Here is a 22,740-nt window from a genome sequence, read left to right on the forward strand (position 1 = left end):
TATGTCTGTCATTTAAAAAAAAAATTTATTATTTTCATTTCTTAAACTGTGATCATGTTTCCAAGATTGATCTATTCTTGAAGCTATCCATCATCAATGATTTTATAAAGGAAGTTGTGTTTTCTTTGAAGCACTGGTTTTAGAGGAATCCTTAGCACATTACAATTTAATTATAGATGGCATAGACAAAACAATCAGTAAAACTTGGGATTTGGAATTAGGTGACCTCGCTTACCTGTGTAGATATAAGGAGAAGTCAAATTCATGATGTGATACCCTACCTTATAGTAAACAGAGCATCCTAGCAACTCATCTCAGAGATTATCTCTTTTGTTACTTGTGGTCTCCTAGCCACCAATTATTTTGAATACATCTCCATATTCTTTTTGCCACAATTTAAAATCTAAAAAGCTCTGAAAACAAAAGCGCTTTTTTTATATTAGTTTGTGGTAAAGCAACAAAACCAAACCTTAACTCCTATGAGGTTATTTATTCCACTAAGTGTAAATATTCTTTTTTTCTTTACCTGCAGATAAATGACTTATTTGTGTCTGCTCTCCCAGACTCCCCTATAGCTGTTATACAATATACATATATGCATTATCTTATCTCTCCAAAATCTGGGAAATCCTGAATTCTAAAGCCTTATGGACCGACCTACATGTTTTGGACAAGGAACTGTGAGCTTCTATTATCTTTGTCATTTTCCCCAATGCTGTCTATACTCTGTGTCTTTGTTTTCTTGTCTCCCAGTTATTGAATATACTTTAATCTGGCTTTTGTCTACACTGTTCCAATTGGAACTGTTCTTCTTGAGGTCCCCTAATTCCCAAGATAAATTGTCATCATCTGGGTGGCAGGTACTTGCCTTGTCTGTAGTCACTGTCACCAGTGTACTCCTTGTCTCTCCACCCTCAGCCTTATGTGGCATCCTCTCCCCCAGATGGCCAATAGCCCCACTTTCTCACTGTGCTGATTCTGCAAGCCCTCTTTATATTATTCCCTGGGTCTCTTCTCAGATACTTCTCCTTTCGTTTGTATTTTCCTTGGGCTGTCTTATCAACATAGATGCTTTTTTTGTGTGATAAAATACTTACAACATAAAATTTGCCATTTTAACAGTTTTTCAGTGCAAGGTTTAGTGGGATTAAGTACATACACATTATTGTGCGATTATCACCACCGTCTATCTCCAGAACTTTTCATCTTCCCCAAATGAAACTCTGTACCCCTTAAAAAAATAAGTCCCCATTCCTTTCTCCCCTCAGCTCTTGGCAACCATCATTCTACTTTCTGTCTCTGTAAATTCTACTCATATAGGTGGAATCATACAATATTTTTGGTTGTTTTTTGTTTTTTGTGACTGGCTAATTTCACTTAGCATAGTGTCCTCAGGGCTCACCCATGCTTTAACACCTGTCAGAACACTCTCTTTTTAAGGCTGCATAATGTTCCATTGTTGTCTAATTTAGAATCTAATTCTAATTCACTGAGTTAGGAAGGCAATGGCTGATGCCAGAAGACCTATCTATATTCTGTAAGACTGCTTCCATGCTTTATATATATAATATAATACTACACAACCATAAAAAAGGATATCATGCTATTTGTCACAACATGAAAGGACATAGAGGGTATTATGCTAAGTGAAATAAGTCAGACTGAGAAAAACAAATACCACACGATTTCACTCACACATAGAATCTAAAAAAAAAAAAAAAAAAGAGCAACCAACAAAAAGCAGAATCAGACCTATAAATACACGGAACAAACTGATAGTTGCCATAGGAGAGGGAGGTGGGGAGATGAGCAGAATGGGTGAAGGGGAATGGGAGAGCCAGGCCTCCAGTTATGGAATAAATAAGTCATAGGACTAAAAGGTGCAACACAGAGAATATAATCAAAGATATTGTAATAGTGTTGTATAGTATCAGATGGTAGCTAGATTTGTAGTGAGTTTAGCATAATGTATAATCTTGTCCAGTCACTATGTTGTACACCTGAAACTAATGTAACATTGTAAACTGTACTCAAATAAAAAAAAAAGTGCTCTGGCTAAAGAAGGAAAGGAGATGGTTCTAAAGAATTAGGAACCCACCAGAGACCCCTGGCTATGTAAGAAACCTAAACAGCCCGTTCTGTGAAAGTTCTAGTCAGTAATCCCAAAGGGTGGTACTATTTCCTGGGCCCAATACTATCAACAGTGTCTAGTGATGAACTTGGGTCATTGAAAGATAAACTAGTTGCTACATTTATTATATAAGGCTCCAGTAAAACATGGAATTACATATTTCAGAGGTGCCAAAAACATTTAAAAATAAAATAGTTTAGAGATGGATAGTTTGGGATCTTTTTTATCGTTTACATAAACTATTGAAAATTTCTTAACTGATTACCTTGCCAGCCAAACTCTTCAACTCTTTTCTCCATATTGCCAGCCAAATATCTACTTTAAACTCAACACTGAACATGCCAGTCCTCAGGGTCTGTGGTGGAAATGTAACTCCACTCCATGGCATTACTGTTCCTTCCTAGCTCTTAGTCCAAGTGCCTGTCCTAACTCACCCAACCAGGGGACACAAATACCCTGAGACATAGGGTATTTGATACACAGAAATACCCTTTCTGAGCCTTGTTTTATAATCTGCTGAATTGTTTTAAAAATTAAATAAGATATATAGTAAGTGCTAAACAAAGCACTTTAGCACTTAAACTCAGCAGTGGCTAATGATAATTTTGATGATGATGAAGACGATAAAGAGGAGAAAAGTATGAATCTTACATATAATTTTTTCTAAAATAATTGAGTGCTTTAGAAGGGTTTTTTTTTTTTTTGGATGTGATATATGATTGCTTAATCACTAGCTATTTAGCAAATATCTTCTTGGCTCCTAATAGAGCATGAGGATGGGAAAAGGGTTATTAAATAAGAATTAAATGTCTAACCAGTCCTCACATTTATTTGTTTTTATGACTTTATGCATCTGTGTAATTATTTATTTGATGAACCAGGAATCTCACGTATAGAATAATTTAAAAAAATAATTTAAAAAATTGAGGTCTAAACCTGGTCCAAAGTGAAAGTGCTTTTGCTAGTCCTAATTGTATTAGTTTTCTCTGGCTGTGTAACAAATTACCGCAAATTTAGCCCCTTAAAGCAACATCCATTTACTGTCTCAGTTCTATAAGAAGTCTAAGTAAGCTCGAGTAGGTTCTCCGCTTAGAGCCTCACGAGGCCGAATTCGAGGTTCTGCAAGCTGGGCTCTCAACTGGAGGCTCTGGGGAACAATTCACTTCCAAGCTTATTCAGGTCCTCAGCAGAACTTAGTTCTTTATGGTTGTAGGTCTGAGGTCCTTGCTGGATCTTCACCAGCTATCATTCTTAGCTATGAGAGGCCACTCTTACCCTTGTATGTTCCCTTCTCCATCTTCAAAGCCAGTAATGACACCTTGGATCCTTCTTATGCTTTAAATCTAACGTCCTCTTGTTCCACCAGCTAGAGAAAATGCTCTGCCTTTTTTTTTTTTTTAAGATTTATTTATTTATTTATTTATTTATTTATTTGAGAGAGAAAGAGCAAGCGAGAGCACAAGGGGGTGCAGAGAGAGAGGGAGAGAGACTCTGAAGCAGACTCCCTACTGAGTGCAGAGCTTGAAGCAGACCCTGAGATCACGACCTGAGCCAAAACCAAGAGTCGGTTGCTTAGTTGACTACACCACCGACGCACCCTGGAAACAGTCTGCATTTAACAGGCTCACCTAATTAGGCCTGACCCACCTGAATAATCTCCCTATTTTAAGGTCAGCTGGTTAGAAACCTTAATTTTATCTGCCATGTCCCTCGTTTGCCATGTAACAACATAATCATTGTAGTGCTATTCCATCATATTCACTAGGGAAGACATCACGTAAAGATGACGAAGATTGGGGATCTTAGAATTCTGTTATATTCTTGTGCAGGTAGGGTCCTTTTTGGAGGTTCCCATTTCTGAGTAAGTCCATGGGATAGAAGATTAAAGAGATGGGAAAAGATTTTTGGGTCGCTGGCTGCAGGAACATGGAATTAAATTTTACAGATGACCTGGGGACCCAGTACTATCGTGAGGGTACCCAGAGCATTGGTGCTTTCAGACTAAACCCTGACACGTCTGCTGGAGCTTTGATCACTCATTATTTTCCTAAGGGAAAGACTGCCATATCCCAAAAGGGAAATTGATTGCAATTAAAGTGTTCGTGCCCTGCCCGCTCCACTGTACCCACCCCCAAAAAGGAGACTTTCAATAAGCCTTCACCTGTTATCCAGTACCTTATTCAGGAGACTGTGCCCCATGTTTTTCTCTCCCAATACAATTCTTTTATCCAGGCAAAATTCCACATCAGCTCAGCAAGATATTTACCTGAGTGAATAAATGATAGCATCAAATCTCATGAAGGATATTATATCCTCCAAATAACTTATCATAACTTCAGCCAAAAGCATGAGGGGAAATAAAGAACTATTCTTGAAATATTTTAAAACTAAAAAATAAGCATTCCTGGTGTAAAAAAAAATCAAACAATACAGAACGAATAACATTTTGCAATACTCAGAAGCAGTGCGATTTTAATATTTTGTATGTAATAGGTAATTATAAACTTACAGGAACACTTTTCTGTAAACATTCACCCCTTAAATTGATTGTAAATTGTATTAGGTTTTAAAGTGAGGTTAACAATTAAGTTAGTCATAGTAGATTCTATGGTGTTAGCACAGGTTTAAAAAGGAATATGTAATGACTAAATACCTTGTAAAAAGAAGCTTAGTTTACAATTTATGTTAAATGAATGCATTATTTGTATTCCTTATACATCTCAGCAACTATAAACCTTTATGTGTTTTGAACCCTTTCTTCCTTTCACCCCACCCCCACCCCTTTATTCTGTTTTTCTGGAGGTCAGCAGTCAGAATTAGATGTGAGGGTTGAGTGTGGCCCAGCTGATAAGTCCCAGTGTTGCTCAGAATGTGCTGGAGGCAGTGGCAGAACTAGGGTTAAGGTCGTGGTGCTCAGGGACTTTGTAAAAATGTATTCTATATGCCCTAAAGGTATAGAAGGTTGACACAAAGCCAATTGTAAGTTTGTTATCGTATTAGGACCTTTGTATAGAACAAAATGAGCCACATCCTTGACAATCTGTTTTACAGCCGAATACGTTATATCCAGATACATTAACGAATGAAGATATGTACCTTTGTGCCTAATTTAATATTTCCAGATCCATTCCCTTTCCATATCCTTCGTTACTTTCTAGTTAGCTAAGTTTGATGCCTCCAGTTTCCCTCCCTCTGGTCAGAACCCCCATCAGTTATACATTTTCTGGAGTAAGATGCAGTAACTGTGAAATGGTTTTGTTAGGAAGGGGGCACCAGGTCGATCTCCATACACTTCTGTGAGCAAGGCAATGAACTTCATGTGAAACTGAAGATAAATGATAAATCTTACAACAGACCCAGTGGTCAAATTCCTTGATGCGTGGAGTTTAATGACAGCTGTCAGTCAGCTCTTTTGCTGAAACCTGATCTCATGAATTTGACTACTGAATTTGGTAGTGAGGCCTTTCTTTCTTTTTTTTAGCCTATTGTGTTTTAGAGGTAGTCCTTCTGAAATATAACTGTCCACTCTCTAACAGCCCATTACCGTGGTGGAATCAGTTAGAAAATGCCTGCCTGGAAAAAAAAAAGACAGAATTCTATAAGGTATACACTTACATGTTTTTTGTTGTTGTTAAACTTTGTTCAAATAAGTACAATTTATATTCATTACTAATTTCATAATAGGAGTTATTTACCAAATTTTGATTTTTCACAATCCCATAATGAGCAGAATATTTAATTGAAAATGTTTTTAGTTTTTGGTAAAACAATTTATTTAAAATTTGTAGGTTTAACTGATGGTTACCAGAGGGGAGGTGAATGGGGAGATGGGTGAAATAGATGAAGGGGATTAAGAGCACACTTATTCTGATGAGCACTGAGAAATATGTAGAATTGTTGAATCACTGCATTATACACCTGAAACTAATATAACATGCATGTTTATTATAATGGAATTAAAATCAAAGATAAAAAATAAAATGAAATTTGTAGGTTTACAATATAAGTGGTTTTAGTGGCCTGGGAGGATTTTATGTTCCTATGGTAATGTTCTTCTGAGGAGAATGTTCTTCATTGTTCTTCTAAGGAAAAGCACCATGAGTGATAGTAAGTCAATCACTGTGTCACATTTATTTATGAATAATTTTGAGTAAATAAAGTGTTTCTGTACAGTGCAATATAGTGTTACTCTATCTGGGTATTTTTGAATCATTTCTTCTGATCATTTGCAGATGGATTCATCAAGTGAATATGATTTCTTTTTTTAACTGTTTCTGTCCCTTTTGGGATAGTAGCTGTTCTTTTCCCCACAGATTTAGTGGACCTAATTATTGAGTGTTAGGATAGAGTTGGTCTGGCTGGGGGGCTTAAAATAAGTAATTTAAGGGGCACCCAGGTGGCACAGTTGGTTAAGCCTCCGACTCAGTTTTGGCTCAGGGTGTGATCTCATGGTCTTGGGATCAAGCCCCTCATTGGGCCCTGTGCTCAGCACAGAGTTGGCTTGAGATTCCCTCTCCCTCCCCTTCTGCCCCTCTCACTTGTGCGCTCTCTCTCATAAATAAATAAATCTTAGATAGAAGATAGCAAATATTACAAATATGGGCCAAGTACAAGAGACATAAAATCCAGGGAGCAAGTGTTGGCTGTTTGCAAGAAAGTTAAAATGTGGAATATTACTGCTCCTTCTTTCCTTTCTTTATGTAGACATTCAAGTCTGTTACATCCGTAAGGCATATTTTATCACCAAAAAGTATTCTCTTTACTCTGCTTTGCTCTTCTACCACAGCTGAAAGCAGCATCCTTCACAGTTACACATCTTGCGGTAAGATAGCTTGATACTTCAAAATTAGATTTCACGAGAGGCACATCACAAAGTGATTATTTGCCCTATTTAAAAACAAAGCAAGCAAAAAACTGTACGTATCCTATAAATATTGACAATCCTAATGGATTTAAAATATGGCTTTTTTTTTTTTTAAAGATTTTATTTATTTATGTGACAGAGAGACAGCCAGTGAGAGAGGGAACACAGCAGGCGAGTGAGAGAGGAAGAAGCAGGCTCCCAGCGGAGGAGCCCGATATGGGGCTCGATCCCAGAACGCCGGGATCACGCCCTGAGCCAAAGGCAGACGCTTTAATGACTGCGCTACCCAGGCGCCCCTAAAATATGGCTATATTTTAGCAACATACTGATTTACAACAGTTTCTGAATCCTCGTCTTTTCCTTCCCTTTCCTCTTTATGTGCAGAAATTGCTAAAGGTTTTGTGCTGGCGTCCTGACACACCTCACTCCAGACTCTCCTGGAGGTGGCATTCTTCCATTGGGGTTTAGCCCCCACCCAGCTGCTGGTAAAGCCTCAGCCTCTGTCTCCATGCTTCCACCGCTACCTGGAGCTCTGCATTGTTAACTTTGCGTATCTGTTTGGATGTTCTCAAACTTGGCTTTTTCAACAATAGAAACATCTCTGCCCCTTCTTTATTAGGCCCTTTAGGTAGCTAAGAAACAGTGAGAAGCCAAATTATATTGGTTTTAGGGGCCTCTGGGTGGCTCAGTCGGTTAAGTGTCCGACTCTGATTTCGGCTCAGGTCATGATCTCAGTGTAGTGAGATCAAGCCCCACATCCGGTTCTGAGCTCAGTGTGGAGTCTGCTTCTCCCTCTCCCTCTGCTTCTTTCTCTCAAATCTAAAAAAATCTAAAAAAATTTAAAATAAAAGAGAAGTTGGTTTATCAGAAAGAAGTATTTGTTGTAAGTACTCAGCGGTGTGTTGCAGAGACTTCAGGGGTACTAGTCCTTAGAAAGGGACTAAGAACAAGAAAGTTGAAGGTCTCTCTCTCCCTCCCTTCCTCTGTCTCTCTTTTCTTCCTTTTGTGTTTTTTTCCTGTGTCTCTCTGTGCATTTTCTTATTCTTTCCTCTCTGGAGACTAGCATATTCTGCTACTTAGTCTGTGGTGCAAGAAACGGCTACTCCACAAGTGAACATGTTTCATTTAGAGGCTGATTCACTGTTTGCAGTTCCAAATTCTTGAGGCATCAGGACAACCCAGCAGCATAGTGGCGAGGGAGGACAGGCACCTGTCATTTGAATGTACTATTCCCAGTGTTGGCAGCCTGCTGGCTCTGGGGTTACAATAAGTATAGTTTTGTGTTAACTGCTGTCACACTGAGACCCTGGTGTGCTCTGATGCCTTCATTACCTTCTCCTTCCACTGCTACAGGGAAAGGGTAACATTTAATTTATTCATTCAGTGAACAAGTATTGAGCCCTGCTTTGTTCCAAGCTCACAGAATACATACTTGCCAAAAAAAAAAAAAAAAAAAAGCATCTGGAAGGGGGGCACCCCTGACTTTAAGCAAGCAAATCAAATAAAACAATTACAAATGTGTTAAGTTCTATAAAATTAAGGAAAGAAGCTAAGATAGAAAACAATTCAAGAGAGGATAAGAATTTACTTTAGAAAGCCCTCTCTGAGGAGGTGAGATATTAAACTAATATTTAAAGAGTGAGATAGAGCTAGCAGGAAAGGATGTGTTTATTTCAAGGATATTTTTAAAAACTGATTTGTGAGCAAGGGGAGGATGACATGGGAGGAAGCAGAGGCAAGAATATGACTTGTAGGTCAAGGAGTTTGGATTTAATCCCAAGTGTAGCCACAGTAAAAAATCATTAGCCAGGTTGCTGATGTCATATAATCCATTAAGAAGTATTTATCTAGCCTTTAATTTATGCCAGACTTCAGCCTGGTTTACTAAAGAGGATTAAAAAATAAGTCAAATATATAATCCTGCTGATTCTGATTATAACCTAGCTTGAGAGGCAAGGCTGATTGAGAAGATTTGAGTCTCAGGTAGGAGATGGTGGGGGCCCACTCTGGTCATATGTGCAGTGACCCCAGGCCCGAGTGTGAGACAGATCCAGGGCCACAGAGCCACGAGGTTTGTTAAACTGCTCACAAGGGGCTGAGTGAGAACTTGTCATGTGTCAGAGGGGGGCTGTCATATAGTATAGCACATACTGTGTGCCAGAACCGTCTAAGCCCTTTAAAATGTCTACTCAGTGCAATCTACATAGTAACCCTGCGAGGTCAGAATTATTATTAACCCCATTGCACAGGTGAGGAAACAGAGGCACAGAAATGTAAAGTGACTTGCCCAGGGCCACACGATTGGTTGGGTAAAACCAGGATTCATGTGCAGGGTGGCCTGGTGTGAGGTCTCCTCTTAGCCACCATCCAGTGATGTCTGCAGGCTGTCATCCCTGACAGAGAGGGTAACAGCTAGACGGGGTTGCAAAGAGGGAACACAGGGAAACTTTTGGTTAAAAAAAAAAAAAAAAGTGATTATGCAATGTCGAATTGGCAGTGAAAGCAGGATATACAGTGGAAATATTGTCAATACGGGCCTAGGGCTCTGCACAGAGGATCTTGCTACTCTCTATATTTCTGTGCACTGGCATTTTGAGGAATAAGCAATTTGGGATCAGTGAAGAGTGCTTCTGATGCTTACCGGTGTCATCTTTCCTTCACTCTGTTAGGACACTAATTGTTCCAAGCTCTGTCTTCCCAGGATTGATTCCATTCTCAGACGTACTATTACTAGTTTATGATTAGAACAAGTTGTATTAAAACTCATGTTAATGAAAAAACAATAGAAAAACTGCAAGATATTTACATATTTGCATAGAAAGCATTTGTATACAATACGATTTTACTTGGAATAGATTTTCTGGTATTTTTCACATAATATTTACTTGGAGGGAGGAAATTGTTATCACATAAAATAATACGTAATTCACACATATCTTTCCTTATCATGTTCAGATTGATTCAGATGAAGAGTTAAGTGTGAGTTAGCGTGTATTCTTGATGTAGCACGGAGCAAAAGAAAAAAGATCTAGTTACCATTGAGTTCATTTTGGAAAGCAAAAATTCGCTTGAAATTGGATGTTGAATTAAGCAATTTTGTAAACCTTCAGTTTCTGATATGTCTTTAATATCAGGAAGCGGTGATGAGTCTGTCTACTGCCAAAGACTGTTATTAGAGTTACAAACACACTGCTTTTTGGACTTCCTCAGGGTCATGCCGTCCCTCCTAGCTTACCGTTTTTGCTATAGACTCTCTAACAATTTAAATATATCCCTGAAGTTACATGAATCCCATAATTTCAGGATATATTTAAAAGAACATTCTGCATCGGAAGTGTTTGATCATGGTATATCAATCTGTCTAATCAGGAGAGAGAAATGACACCATAATTTGACCAGAGAAAATTAAGTATAAAAAATTATTAAACATCACAAAGAATTGATATGAGGAACTGGCTGGTAAGAACTAATGAAAACTCTAGAAAATATAATAATAGCAGATTTAAGGAGCAGCCACTACCCCTAGAGCTGAAATAGGCTGGCAAAGGAAGAGACACCCCCGCCCCACCCCAGTGCAGGGCTAAGATACTGACTTTACAGGACAGGTCATAGCTGTGGTCACTGGATGGTAGACAAGCTGGTGTGGTGTGGTATGGTGGAACTTGCCAGAAATATGCTCCCTAAGGTGCTAAGACATCACAGAGAGATGTCTCATTAGATGTACTCTGTCATGCAACCACACAAAGAGTGCCCAAGGCAGCTGCTACCTGCTGGCTGCTGCTGGCTGTCCCGCACTGTAGGAGCCTCTTGCTGGGGCAGCCTGGGAATCCACCCACACTGTTGCAACAGAGCACGCCAGGACCAAGAAGAAAAGAACCTTTTCCTCTACTAGACTTTTCTTTCTTTTCTTTTCTTTTTTTTTTTTTTTTTAAGATTTTATTTATTTATTTGAGAGAGAGAGCAGGAGCTCATGAGCAGGGTGAGGGGCAGAGGGAGAAGCAGACTCCCCTGGCTGGAATCATGACCTGAGCTGAAGGCAGACCCTTAACCAACTGAGCCATCCAGGTGCTCCCCTTTTCTTTTTAATCACTTTTTTTTCCATCACCTTTTATCCACAGAAGTTAACATTATACCAGCTGTTGAAGGAAAAATATTTAAAGAGCACGTATCGGTTTTCACAGAGCAGACAATGAAGGGTGAATTTGGAACTAAGCAACAATGAATTGGTGACTAGCATACCTGGGATTCACTATTTATCCACTTTCAGCGTTTTGAACGAGGGCTTTTAAAAGCTGTTGTCCTGAACTTGTAATAAAATCACTTCATTGTTTTAAACATGTAATTTACTTGTCTGTGATAACTTGAAAAGAAATTGACTCACTCTAATGATTCCTTAAGTCGCATTTGTGCTTCAACGAGTTCTTTGAAACAAAATAATTATTTTCATGTATTTTACAGCTAGTCATGATGGAAACTATTGTTCTCAAAACTAGGTGTCCAACATTCTGTTAGAATGGGAGATTTTTAGTTTGGAGTAAAAATAACTTTGTGTTACTGTATATATTACAGCGTATTAGTTTTAAGATATTTCTTGCCTCTACACAACCATGAGATGTTAAGTGAGCTCAAGAGGGACAAGAACTGAATCATTCTTGTTTAGCATAATTTCCAGCATCTGGCACAGTGAATGAGTACCCATGGTAGATGCTAAGTTGATTATTTATGCATGAATGAAAATAGATTACAGCTGCCCAAGTTCATGGGTAAACTATTTTCATCACTGAGAAATGCAAGAAATAGTTGTTTGTGTAGACATTAGGTATAAAATAACATATATATATGTAAAATGTATAGTATAAGGCACATATTATAAGTATTAAAGTACAATAAATTCTTTCCTAAGAATTCTCAGAATCTTTTTAAAAAATCAGTTTGAGGAACCACTGAAAACCTGTGAGAAGAAAATACCCATGGTGATACCATATTCAAAGAGATATCTCAGAAAGTCAGTAAGATTTGCTAGGTGTCACAGTTACAAGTTCTGGAATGTAGTCATTTTCAGAAAGGAGTAATAACTATTATCTTTGGTTTGAGAAACTTTTGTTATTATCGTCCTTGAGAAAAGGAATTTTCTTGCTGCTGCCAGCTTTATTTATTTGTTCAAGATATATCAGTCTTGATGAAAAAAAAAAAAGCCTAGAGAAATAACATGTTTGTAAATTTATATGCTAAAGGTGTTAATCTATGAATGCAGAAATGTTGTAAAAAATATGTCATTGTTAAAAGACTAGTGACTATACTTCCACCAAATATTTTAGCATAGTAGCTGTTGCTGATTTAGAATCCAGAGTACCAACTAATGGTAGTTCAGTTGCTATAAAGAAATGATATGGAAGAGAAGAGGAAAAATGAGAAAAGACTGGATAGTCCTAATCTTCAAATCTACTTATCTAAAGACAGTATTACGGAATTCTTTTTATTTCGTTATTGTAATTCTTTTAAAATTATATTTTATTTTATTTATTTATTTAAAATTTTATTTATGTATTTGACAGAGAGAGACAGCCAGCGAGAGAGGGAACACAAGCAGGGGGAGTGGGAGAGGAAGAACCAGGCTCCCAGCAGAAGAACCTGACGTGGGGCTCGATCCCAGAACGCCGGGATCACGCCCTGAGCCGAAGGCAGACGCCTAACGACTGCATCACCCAGGCGCCCCTAAAATTATATTTTCTTAATACTATTAATAAGAGGGGTGCCTGGATGGCTCAGTCAGTTGAGCATCTAACTCTTAGTTCTGGCTCAGGTCGTGATCTCAGGGTCCTGAGATGGGTTCCGGGCTCAGCTCGGAGTCTGCTTGGGTTTCTCTCCCTCTCTCTCTCCTTCCCCCGCTGCCCTTCCCCTCACTCATGCACTCTCTCTCTCTCAGATAAATAAATATAATCTTTAAAAAAATACTACTGATAAGAATTAACTTTCTCCTTCTTAACAATTAGTACAACTACTTTCTCATTGACAGGTTAGAAGTAATACGAGATAAAATCTGTATTAAGTTTGTATGTCAGGTTAATTTTCCTTAGCATCTTTACTTAGTAGGATATAGGTTTTATATTTAATATAGTATGAATAATGTAAATGAACTCATAGAGACAGTGGTCATGATTAATTCATATTTGTTAAGATTTCAGTGAGAGTTTGGCATCGCATTTTATAAAAGCATTAACTCCTTCGGAGTTGTTTTGTGATACTTTTGCTCTATTTTGTGCTTGTTCCTTTTACCAGCATCTTGAAATTCTGGAACTTGTGGAATGGCAGAGAAGAGGGCAAAAGGATTGTTTGTGGTTTTTTTTTTTCTTCTAATAAAGTAAATAAAAGTCAAAGGATATAATAGCAACAATAACAAAATTCTAGAGTGGTCTGCATTCCTGAAGCAGTGGGGGCCCTTGGGAAAAGGAGTAACAAATACAAAGTATCAGTTTTCTTACTTGTCCTATCCACGTAAATTATGTACATACATTACCAACAGAAACCTCTTTTTTTAGCAAAAAACACTGCAGTTCTCTGTTGTTTGTGAGTTGAAACACTAGGGGACAGCACTAAAATATTCCATAGTTGCTGGTTATTGATTACTTGCATACTGTATACTAAGTAAGAGATTTTACTGTTAAAGACTATTGAATGCCCTGTTGATTTCAGCGGATAAAAAAGCACAAAGAGGAAGACAAGGTTTTCAAGCCCATAATTTCAGCCTTTGTAAGATGATGATTTGAATAATTTAGAGAAGGCTCCCAGGCTGCTTTTTCAGTTGTAAGAAGGCATGATCACTTAAAGAATTGTGATTTTTTTCTGGTATAAGTGTTTTGTTCTTTTCATTCTTTTGGAGTACATATTGTGCATAATTTTTTTTAATTTCTAATCTTGTTTTCCAGGCACTTTGGAAAGACATGAAACGGGAGAAAGAGCAAGAATTATTCTCAATTGTTGTGATGATTCACAGCTTCTAAAGCCCGAGTCTGTACTTCTGGTTGCCTCAGAGACACATAAGCACAAAAGTGTAGAGCAGAGATCTTCCAGCGCCTATCAGTTTGGGCCCATCCCTTGCCCCGGTCTGCAGGTGGAGTCTTCATGTAAGGTAAGTTCAAACCTCCCAGAGAACATGATCAGCCCCGAGGAAGGAGTAATGTGCCTTCATGGATATGTGGCAATTAAATGTTAGCACAAAAACAAGAACTGAGAGGAGACTGCATCTACCAGACCTATCTACCAAGGGCTCTTGGGTGAATCAGGATAACTTTTTAAGTGATTATTAGGTTTGGGATAGCATTCTTTTTGACAAGATAGGTTCTGTTATCGTAACTGAGTCAATCTTATAATTCTTGAGTTCTAGATGGTTTTCAGTAGGGGGAGGGACTGTATTCTGTGGTCTGGATCCATTTTTGTTTTTTGGCTGAGTATATATGACCTCTTCTTTAAAATGCTTATTACAGATAAACCAAGAAGGTATTACAATAACTGGATCATTGTAGGGACAATTTTTTTTTTATCTACTCAGCATCTGTAGGATCACCAGCTCTTTAGGATTCCAAGCCTTAATTAATACACAGTGATGGAGTTTACTTCTAGCCTTGTAAACCAAGTTAACCACCTTTCACAGAGATTTGGATGAGCTTTCTTAATTTCAGTTTTAAAATCATATGGTAATTTAATCTGATTTCTTTAAGGGACTTTTCCATCTTTTTGTCATCTATATTTCCAAGTTATCGCCTCGTCATGTTGTTGTAACTATGCCATTTATATGGATATATCTAATGGAGTATTTTCTATGTAGACCTCTTTTCATAATATTATTATGACTTTTTAATGACTGCATCCTGCTCTATACTTTGCATATAGTATTACTGATTAAATTATTTTCCTATGGATTAATACAGGGATTGTTTTTTATGTTTCACTTTCATGAATACCATATCTATGAACCTTTATTAAAGATTTTTTTCATATTCAGTATTATTTAATGGGATATATTTCCAAAAGTGGGATTTCTAAATCAAAATTTCACTGATTTGTTAACGTTTTCCATTGTTTTAATAGTATTATGAAGTCTTAAAATACCATTAATAAGAATTTTAAATAAGGCTTTGTTTTATCTCATGTGCATGTGTATGGTTAGAGGCATAAGGATCTGTCATCTTAAAAGTTTCATAAGCGTCTCAAGTTGTACCTCAAAGTTGCAGGGTGGGAAAGAAAAGGGGGGTGTGGGAGCTCCTGACTGGCTTAGTGAGTAGATCATGTGACTCTTGATCTCAGGGTGATGAGTTCAAGCTTCACATTGGGTATGGAGCCTACTTAAAAATAAATAAATTAAAAAAAAAAAAAGGTGCAGGTTGGGTGTGGGGACACTCCTGTGTGATCTCTGGCTTTTTGGGGTTAAAGACATGATTCCGATGTCATCAGTGAGGCCAGGCTTTATCAGTCTTTTGAGAACTGAGCCACACTAACCAAACACCCAAGAAATGCATGTATAAACTAGAATGGCAGTGCTGTAGTTTACGATGAAAAATGTTAATTGAAATTCTGTTCGTCGCTCAGCACATTGTCACTGTAGCAAAGCCACAGGTAGCCTGGGAGAAGAGGGAGGTGGAGTTTTCACGGAGGGCTCCTTGATGAACACCGAGTCAGGGGCAGGGGCTGCTCCTTCCCTGAGTTCTGAAGAGCCCGTTGCAAGGTACTGCGTTTCTTGGTCAAGGCTGCTATACATTGAAAAATTCCTAAATTTTGAATCTTTATTTTTTAAGACTGCATTTAGACCACCCACTTTTGTTCCTACTCTCCTTCTTCAGATGTTAAAACTGGTCATTAGGCTACAGCGTGTTGTTGTTGTTTGTTGTTTTTCTTTTCTCATTTAGTCTTATTGGTTTTAGATTCACAAAACTGCTTTTCACATTCTTGAAGTAGGTCCTATTTTATAAGGAAAATTCTGTCAGTCTGATGAAACTTGAACATTCACAACCAGATATGACAGTCATAAGGTCTTCATCTCCAAAGATGGGAAATTGAATCATACCTGTTGTAAGAATGAGGTAAATAGAGCCCGGTGAGTGAGCCCAGATGACTGCCAAGCACTCCCGTCTTAATGTGGCTTTGCTGCTCTTTATGCATAATAGAGTGTGCATCTTATAAGGGGAATCATATGCCAGACTAGCAGACGGGAACTTGGAGATGTGTCTTGACTCGTGCATGTCAGATGCTTAGGGTCTGCAGGAGCAAATCTCATTCATCAAGTGCCTATTTTACTAGTTTAATTCCCAGAAGGTAAACTGATTACTATTTCTTTCAGTTTCTTGGAGGACCTCAGAGCTACCCTTTAGGTAGTGGTAATAGTATATATAGATTTCATTTTCTTTATGTAATTTTGTTTCTTTCTTGACTCCAGGAAGCAATAAAATGCCAGGGTCTTGTTTTCCTACTCTTAGGCTTATTCCAGCTTTATTTCCTCACTAGTGCCCTTCGCCTTAGATGACTGTGATATCTAACCTTCGCTCTCTTCAGAGCAGGCAAGTTTAATCAGACAGGACTATCACCTCCTTTGTTCTAGACACCATACTTCTATTATTGTTGAGCTTACTGCTAATTAGAACTGTTTTTATTTGTGCTTCCCCTAAGTTATATCTTCTCCAGTTATATTCTGGGTATCTTCCTTTCATCCTCTTTGATTTAAACTCTTGAGATCGTTTATCTTAATCTTCTTTTATTTACAAATTTAATATGCATGAAATTTCAAGAGTGCTTGGAAATTCTCCATTCTCCTTATTGTTAATATAATAAAATGCTTCATGGGTTTTCATAAGAAAAAATATAGTTTTAAAGAGGAGGATTTGAATCACACTCATTTTAGAGGTAGGAAAATGAGGGACAGTAAGCCTGTGAAATGTAGAAATGTCTAAAGTTACTTTGTGTCTCAGAACTTTGTAGTGGGTTTTAATGACATGCAGTGAAATACTCTCAAATGGTAGAGTGAATTGTTTCAGTGAAAGAAAAGTGTGTTAGATCTGTGTGGTGAGCCACCTGTGTTTTGAAATATTTGGAATTTATTTGAATGCTATATTCAAGTTTTTTTCTTGCATTTGAAGAGTGCATATGGATTTGGGAACGAATTCACAGAGAACGACGAATAAAATAAGACACTTTCAAAATGGGTCCAATTTGAAATGCTAGAGTTGTTGAATTTGTGCAGCTAGACAAAGAAAAATCTTTGTGGAGTAGGAGAGGGCCAGAGTCTTAAAGGATTTAAAGGAATACAATATCATATTAGTGATGGGGAGCTGCTTTTCTCAGATTCTGCTGAGGATAAAACAAGATAGAAACTGTTTAAATTGCAGTGGGAGGAATTTTAGCTTCAAAGAAGGAAATAAACAACCTTTCTAAAATCATCTCTACATGGCAGAAATCTTTGTAGCTTCATCATATTTTAAGGAGAAAAGGGCCTGTTTTGGCTATTGGTTGGTTGCTTGGTTTTAAACTTTTTTTTTTAATTTCTTGTCTGTAAATGAGTAATAAACAGGATTATTTTAACTGTCACGATTTAGACCCATTGTAGTGTCCTGGGAATGCCCTTTCTTTAAAACAACAACAACAATAACAACAACAACAACAAAACCTGATGGGGCCCCAACACCCCCCCCCCCATTGATTGTTTAGTGCTGCAGTGTTTAATAGGGTAGCCACTGATCGCATATGGCTATTGAATCCTTGAAATTTGGCTAGCACCATATGTTAAAATGATCTTTTTATATATAAGACTAAATAAAATATGTTATTAAAATGAATTTTACCTGTTTCTTTTTATTTACTTATTTTTTTAATATGACTACTAGGCAATTTAAAATTTTATATGTGGTTTACATTTTACTTGTAGTGGACAATTTGAACTCAACCAAAGATAAGCAAACTTTTTTGTAAGGAATCTGATGATAAATATTTTAGGCTTTGAGGGCCAGATTTTCGCTGTTGTAACTACTCAACTCTGCTGTGGAGCACAGAAGCTACCATAAACAATTCTTAAGCAAGCAAGTGTTGTTGTGCTCCAATAAAACTTTATTTACAAACACAGGCAGTGGACCAGATTTGATGTTCAGGCTATAGTTTGCCAATTTCTGATCTAAACAGTCCTCTCTAGACTTTGAGATTATGAGGCAGGAGGAACTGGCAAAACAGCCAGCACATCTCCTCTCCCTAGATACCTGAATTTTTAATGAAACAACTTATTCCAACTTCTGCATTATGTGGAATGCAATCCCAAAGACCTTGTATCAAGTCTGTTCCCTGATAGAAATTATTAAATGCATATGTGTTTGGAAATCTGCCTTTTTAGAAAAACAAATGTGCTCATGATAGCTCCCAATCTAAGCAAGTTTTAATGGCATTTCCTTTAAATAATGTACTTATACACACCTTTATCCAAACATATAAAATTGATTATGGGTAAAGAATTCATTTACATTAATTTATATTCCAGTGAGCTTTCTAAAAATATGAATTTTTTTAACCTTCACTTGACCTTAAGTGATACCTGTTTGGTACCATTTGCTGAAAAATCTTATTAGGGCTTTATCCTGCTACCTCTTGTAAAACACAGATGGTGCACTGATAGGCCACCAATAAAAAACTGGACCCCACTACTAATTACTTTATCAAAATGAAATGTTAATTCTTTCCTATTTCATGACACAAAAACATAACCAGAATAGAATTAGAGTAACTTCTAAATGATAATGCTTTTAAATGTAACCTGTAAATTTATATGTAGAAATATGAAATCATAATTCATGTGGCAACATGACATGTACATTAACTCAGTCTTGACTGAATTGTTTATATTTCATTACCAAAATTTATAGAAAAGAACAAATAACACGTTTTGAAAACAATTAATTGCATTACATAGGGATAAATCTTTAATAAGGAATGATAATTTTCACCTTCTTAATAAGTAGTTAATTTTTGGTATACCTTTTTAATGTAATAAAGAGCATATAGCTCTTTTTTTTCTCATTTTTTTTTTCTCATGTACAAAACACTTTGCATCAATTTTGTGTAATTTTAAAAGAAAATAAATCTTTGTTATTAGCCATCTAAGCACATCACTAAAATATAGGGATTTCTCTCTGTATACATTGGATTAAGATTTTTGTTCTGAGTCTTTTGACCTAGTGAATCTCAGCTTAAAACTTGAGTTCCTAAATGACAATAGTCTTCCTGTACTATAAATATACAGTAGCAGAGAATTAATTATACAAACCGATTTGCTTTTTGAACATGTGAAGTGATGCAAATTTTTGACAGAGCATAACTACTTCTATAACATATAATAGTTAAACAAAAATCTCTGTAATAATTAATACCTTTTTTGATGGCTCCTTTAGGAAGAATGTCCCTTTCTCATTTCGTGGCATAAATTTAAACTTTGGGATGCAGTCACCTCAATGCTGAGGAGAAGTATGAAAAGCACCTCACAGTTTTCTTTCAAAACTAGTTCAGGAGGTCCCAGAGTCACTGTGAAAAGTACGAAACACACCGTTAAATGACTCCAGCTGTCCATCTGCACACAGAAGCAACCATGAATTTCCTCACAGGGCTTCAAAGCATTGCTTGTATCTAAACACTCATTGGCCATGTAAATTCGAGGCACAAAAGGAGAATGCTCGCATGTCACGGTGCGTGGCTGGTTGAAGTCCCGCATTGTGCTGCACGTGTCGGTGGGGAGTGCCAGGAACAGAAGGGCACTGTTCTGACTCATGTGACAAATGTAGTTAACACCAGATCCATATTAATGTTGTCAAGTTCCCTTGATGTATTTAAACAGATTTTAATTATTTTCAGCGTGCACAGGCCTGAAATATATAGCCTAATAGTTCTTCAAAGAAAGCTTACTTAATGTGTGAATGTAAAGCCTCTCATAAAAATGAAACTTTTATATTGGCCTTAGTCATTGACATAGGTTATTCATCAAGTCAGCAATTTGTGTGGCAAAGTGCCATTTGAATAGTGTATTGTTAGGATACTTATGGTCCACTTGACAAGGGCTCTTGCTGTAAATAGTGCAATTTGACTCCAGCTGTTACAGAGTGGCTTTGACAGCAGCCAAATAGAATGGAGATGCCTTACTGCACCGCCGAAAAATCAATATTGGGTTCTTGTTCATGGTAACCTGTTCTTTTCTCTTCTGTAGATTTATAAACGACTATCAAGGGTTTATAAGTGGAAGTTTAAATATTATTTTAAATGCAATTCACTTCGAGTTTTAAATTAAGACTTGTGATAAATGGTACGAGTGCAGAGTTTTAGGATGTTATTTCCACCCTCTGGTTCGTGTTTAGTCACAATTACAGTTAAGTTGAATTTGGATTCTCTCGCTTCAATTGGAAGAGAATTAGTGTAAAGCATGGTCTCAAAATTGTGTGCCTATTGTATATCGTCAGCGCAATTATTTCTTCTTTTTGATTTTCTTATCAATATTTCTGCATCCCTCCCACCTTCTCTGCGTGTGTACCTTTTTGTGTAGATGGCGGGGTTCTTTGTGACTGTGCCCATAGCAACACCCACAGATGTTGACAGCCAGTGATGTCTCCAGCGTTGTCAAAGATTTCCCTAAAGCAGAGTCTGGCTGGTTTTGAAGAGTTTTCTAGCAGTTTTCAGCAATACAAGGTTGCTATGATACCTGGCTGGTGGTAAAAGATACAGAATCTGTTCATTTCAATAACCGCACACGAGGGCTCTTTGGCTTTGGGTTTCTGTGCTGTTGTGAGCTGTTACATTTAAGATTACAGAAGAGGAAGTGAAATTATAAACTCAAGATGAGAAAAAAAGATGTTTCAAGAGTTTACTTTGAATCTTAATATTGAATAAAAGAAAAATTTTCTAGGTATAAAAACCATTTAGCTGATGGCTGATTTCCTAAGATTGCAGATATTATTTAAATCATTTCTGGTTTTGTCGAATATGATTTTAATTTTTATTGTTGTTTACCTGAGATGCCTTAAGTCTTCATCAGTGGTGTGCTGAGCAGGATTTGAAAGAGCTGTTTTTAACATGGAAAACGCTGGTATAACGCATACTTTCTCAAATGCCTTTTTCAGTGAAGGCTGTTAAAATAGCCCTCCTATTACCGACCAACTCTGCATTTATTGAATTTGTGGCTGAGATAGCAACTGAAAATTCATAAAGCTGATAATATAATTGTATACAAAGACCTTTAAGGCTGATTCAAGGTCAGCGTTATTGTTTTTCTAATTGCTGATAGATAGTCATGATTTCTAGGAGAAAGGGTTTGCTCTGCATTGGTTTTAGCTGGTTCCAAAAAAGGTTATCTCTTTTGTTAATTCTAACGTAAACGCTTTCGGTGAATAAATTGTTATATCATTTCTTTAGTACTAGATTTTGCATAGATTTAGCTCAGTTCCTCGCAGTCCCCTCCCCCAAGTATTCATCAAGCCCCTAAGAAACACAGAAATCTAAGATCATAATTCTTTTTCAGTTAGTCTGGTTGTCATCATCAGTTCCCTTGCAGGCTGGATATACTAGCCTAGAAACGTGAGTAAAAGTTGAACATACCAGGCATTTTAATTTTTTAGTTTAACCTAGGGACAGTGTGACATAATTTATTAAAGCATGGCTTTAAATTGCCTCCATTTACATTAATGATTTTATAGAGATATTGTAAAAACTGTGAATTCTGTAGTCTTGTCCATATCATAGATACTAGCGCCCACGACTGTTTAGGGACTTTTTCCTCCCTCATTTCTTCTTTCCTTTCTTTCTTTTTTCTCAGTTGTAAATTGCTTTTGCTTTTTAAAAACCTGTGATTTCCCAAATTTGTTAAGACCCTGCTTCTTGTAGGACCCAAAGGTCTCTAACCTACTGCAAGAGTTCTATACCTGCTGGGATGCAAATTCACTTCAGTGGATTTGGACAGTTTGCTGGTTCTGATGACAAAGCAATGGTAAATGTTACCTTTTTGCAGAACCTTGGAGTTTCCTCAGTGACCAAGGTATCATCCTGTATCAGGAGTATCTTGTGTTTATATCCTATTGTTTATAACCACCACAGTGGATGATATTTTCAGGTGTAAAAAATGAAATTTCTAGACATTCAGATGTTGAGTTAAAGAGTTAGTGGCTTGTAACAGGAAAGAAAAGGAGGAGAATAAAATCTTTCTTCTTGAAAGCTGGTAATATCACTTATTGACTGAGAGTACCATCTGGACCCATTTAAAGGAATCCCAACAGGAACACTACTTCTGTACCAATGACTTATGTTGAAACTGGTCCTAAGAGAGCTGCAAATGCAAAAATGTAACAGGAAGCAATTCTCAGAAAAGAAAGCATTTATTCTCATGAAATGTTTCCCCTATGTTGGTAAAAACAAAATGTATTAAGACTTTAGCTTTATTCATTGGAGCTAAAAGAGCATGAACTTATTGGAGAATCTATCCAGCTAATATCCCCATCCGTTTTTCTGAATTGCATTTTAATAGTGACATCCTGGAGGCACAACCAGATCTCTACATCCCTGAATGGCACTCATGACATTAAACGCAAATAATGACATAAATGACATTATTTGCAATTCTCTATATACAGTGAAGCTCATCTTACTATGGAAACAGCTGTTTTGATCCTAAATTAAAACATCCTGCATAAGCTTTGAGTCCAAGTATGATCATTTCACCAGATATATTTTTAAAAAAAGG

At 37.1% G+C, this 22,740-nt stretch overlaps 1 protein-coding gene across 1 annotated transcript in view; it reads left to right on the forward strand.

Annotated features, from left to right (window-relative positions):
• WDR72 (WD repeat domain 72) overlaps positions 1 to 22,740 on the forward strand; it is a 193,623-nt gene that overhangs the window by 46,000 nt on the left and 124,883 nt on the right. The window contains exon 13 of the mRNA XM_008705988.2: positions 13,922 to 14,124. Coding sequence (XP_008704210.1) covers positions 13,922 to 14,124 — 203 coding nt within the window. The remainder of the gene's footprint in view (positions 1 to 13,921; positions 14,125 to 22,740) is intronic.

Source organism: Ursus maritimus, unplaced genomic scaffold (assembly GCF_017311325.1).
Source record: "Ursus maritimus isolate PB19 unplaced genomic scaffold, ASM1731132v1 scaffold_35, whole genome shotgun sequence".
NCBI classification, from domain to species: Eukaryota; Metazoa; Chordata; class Mammalia; order Carnivora; family Ursidae; genus Ursus; species Ursus maritimus.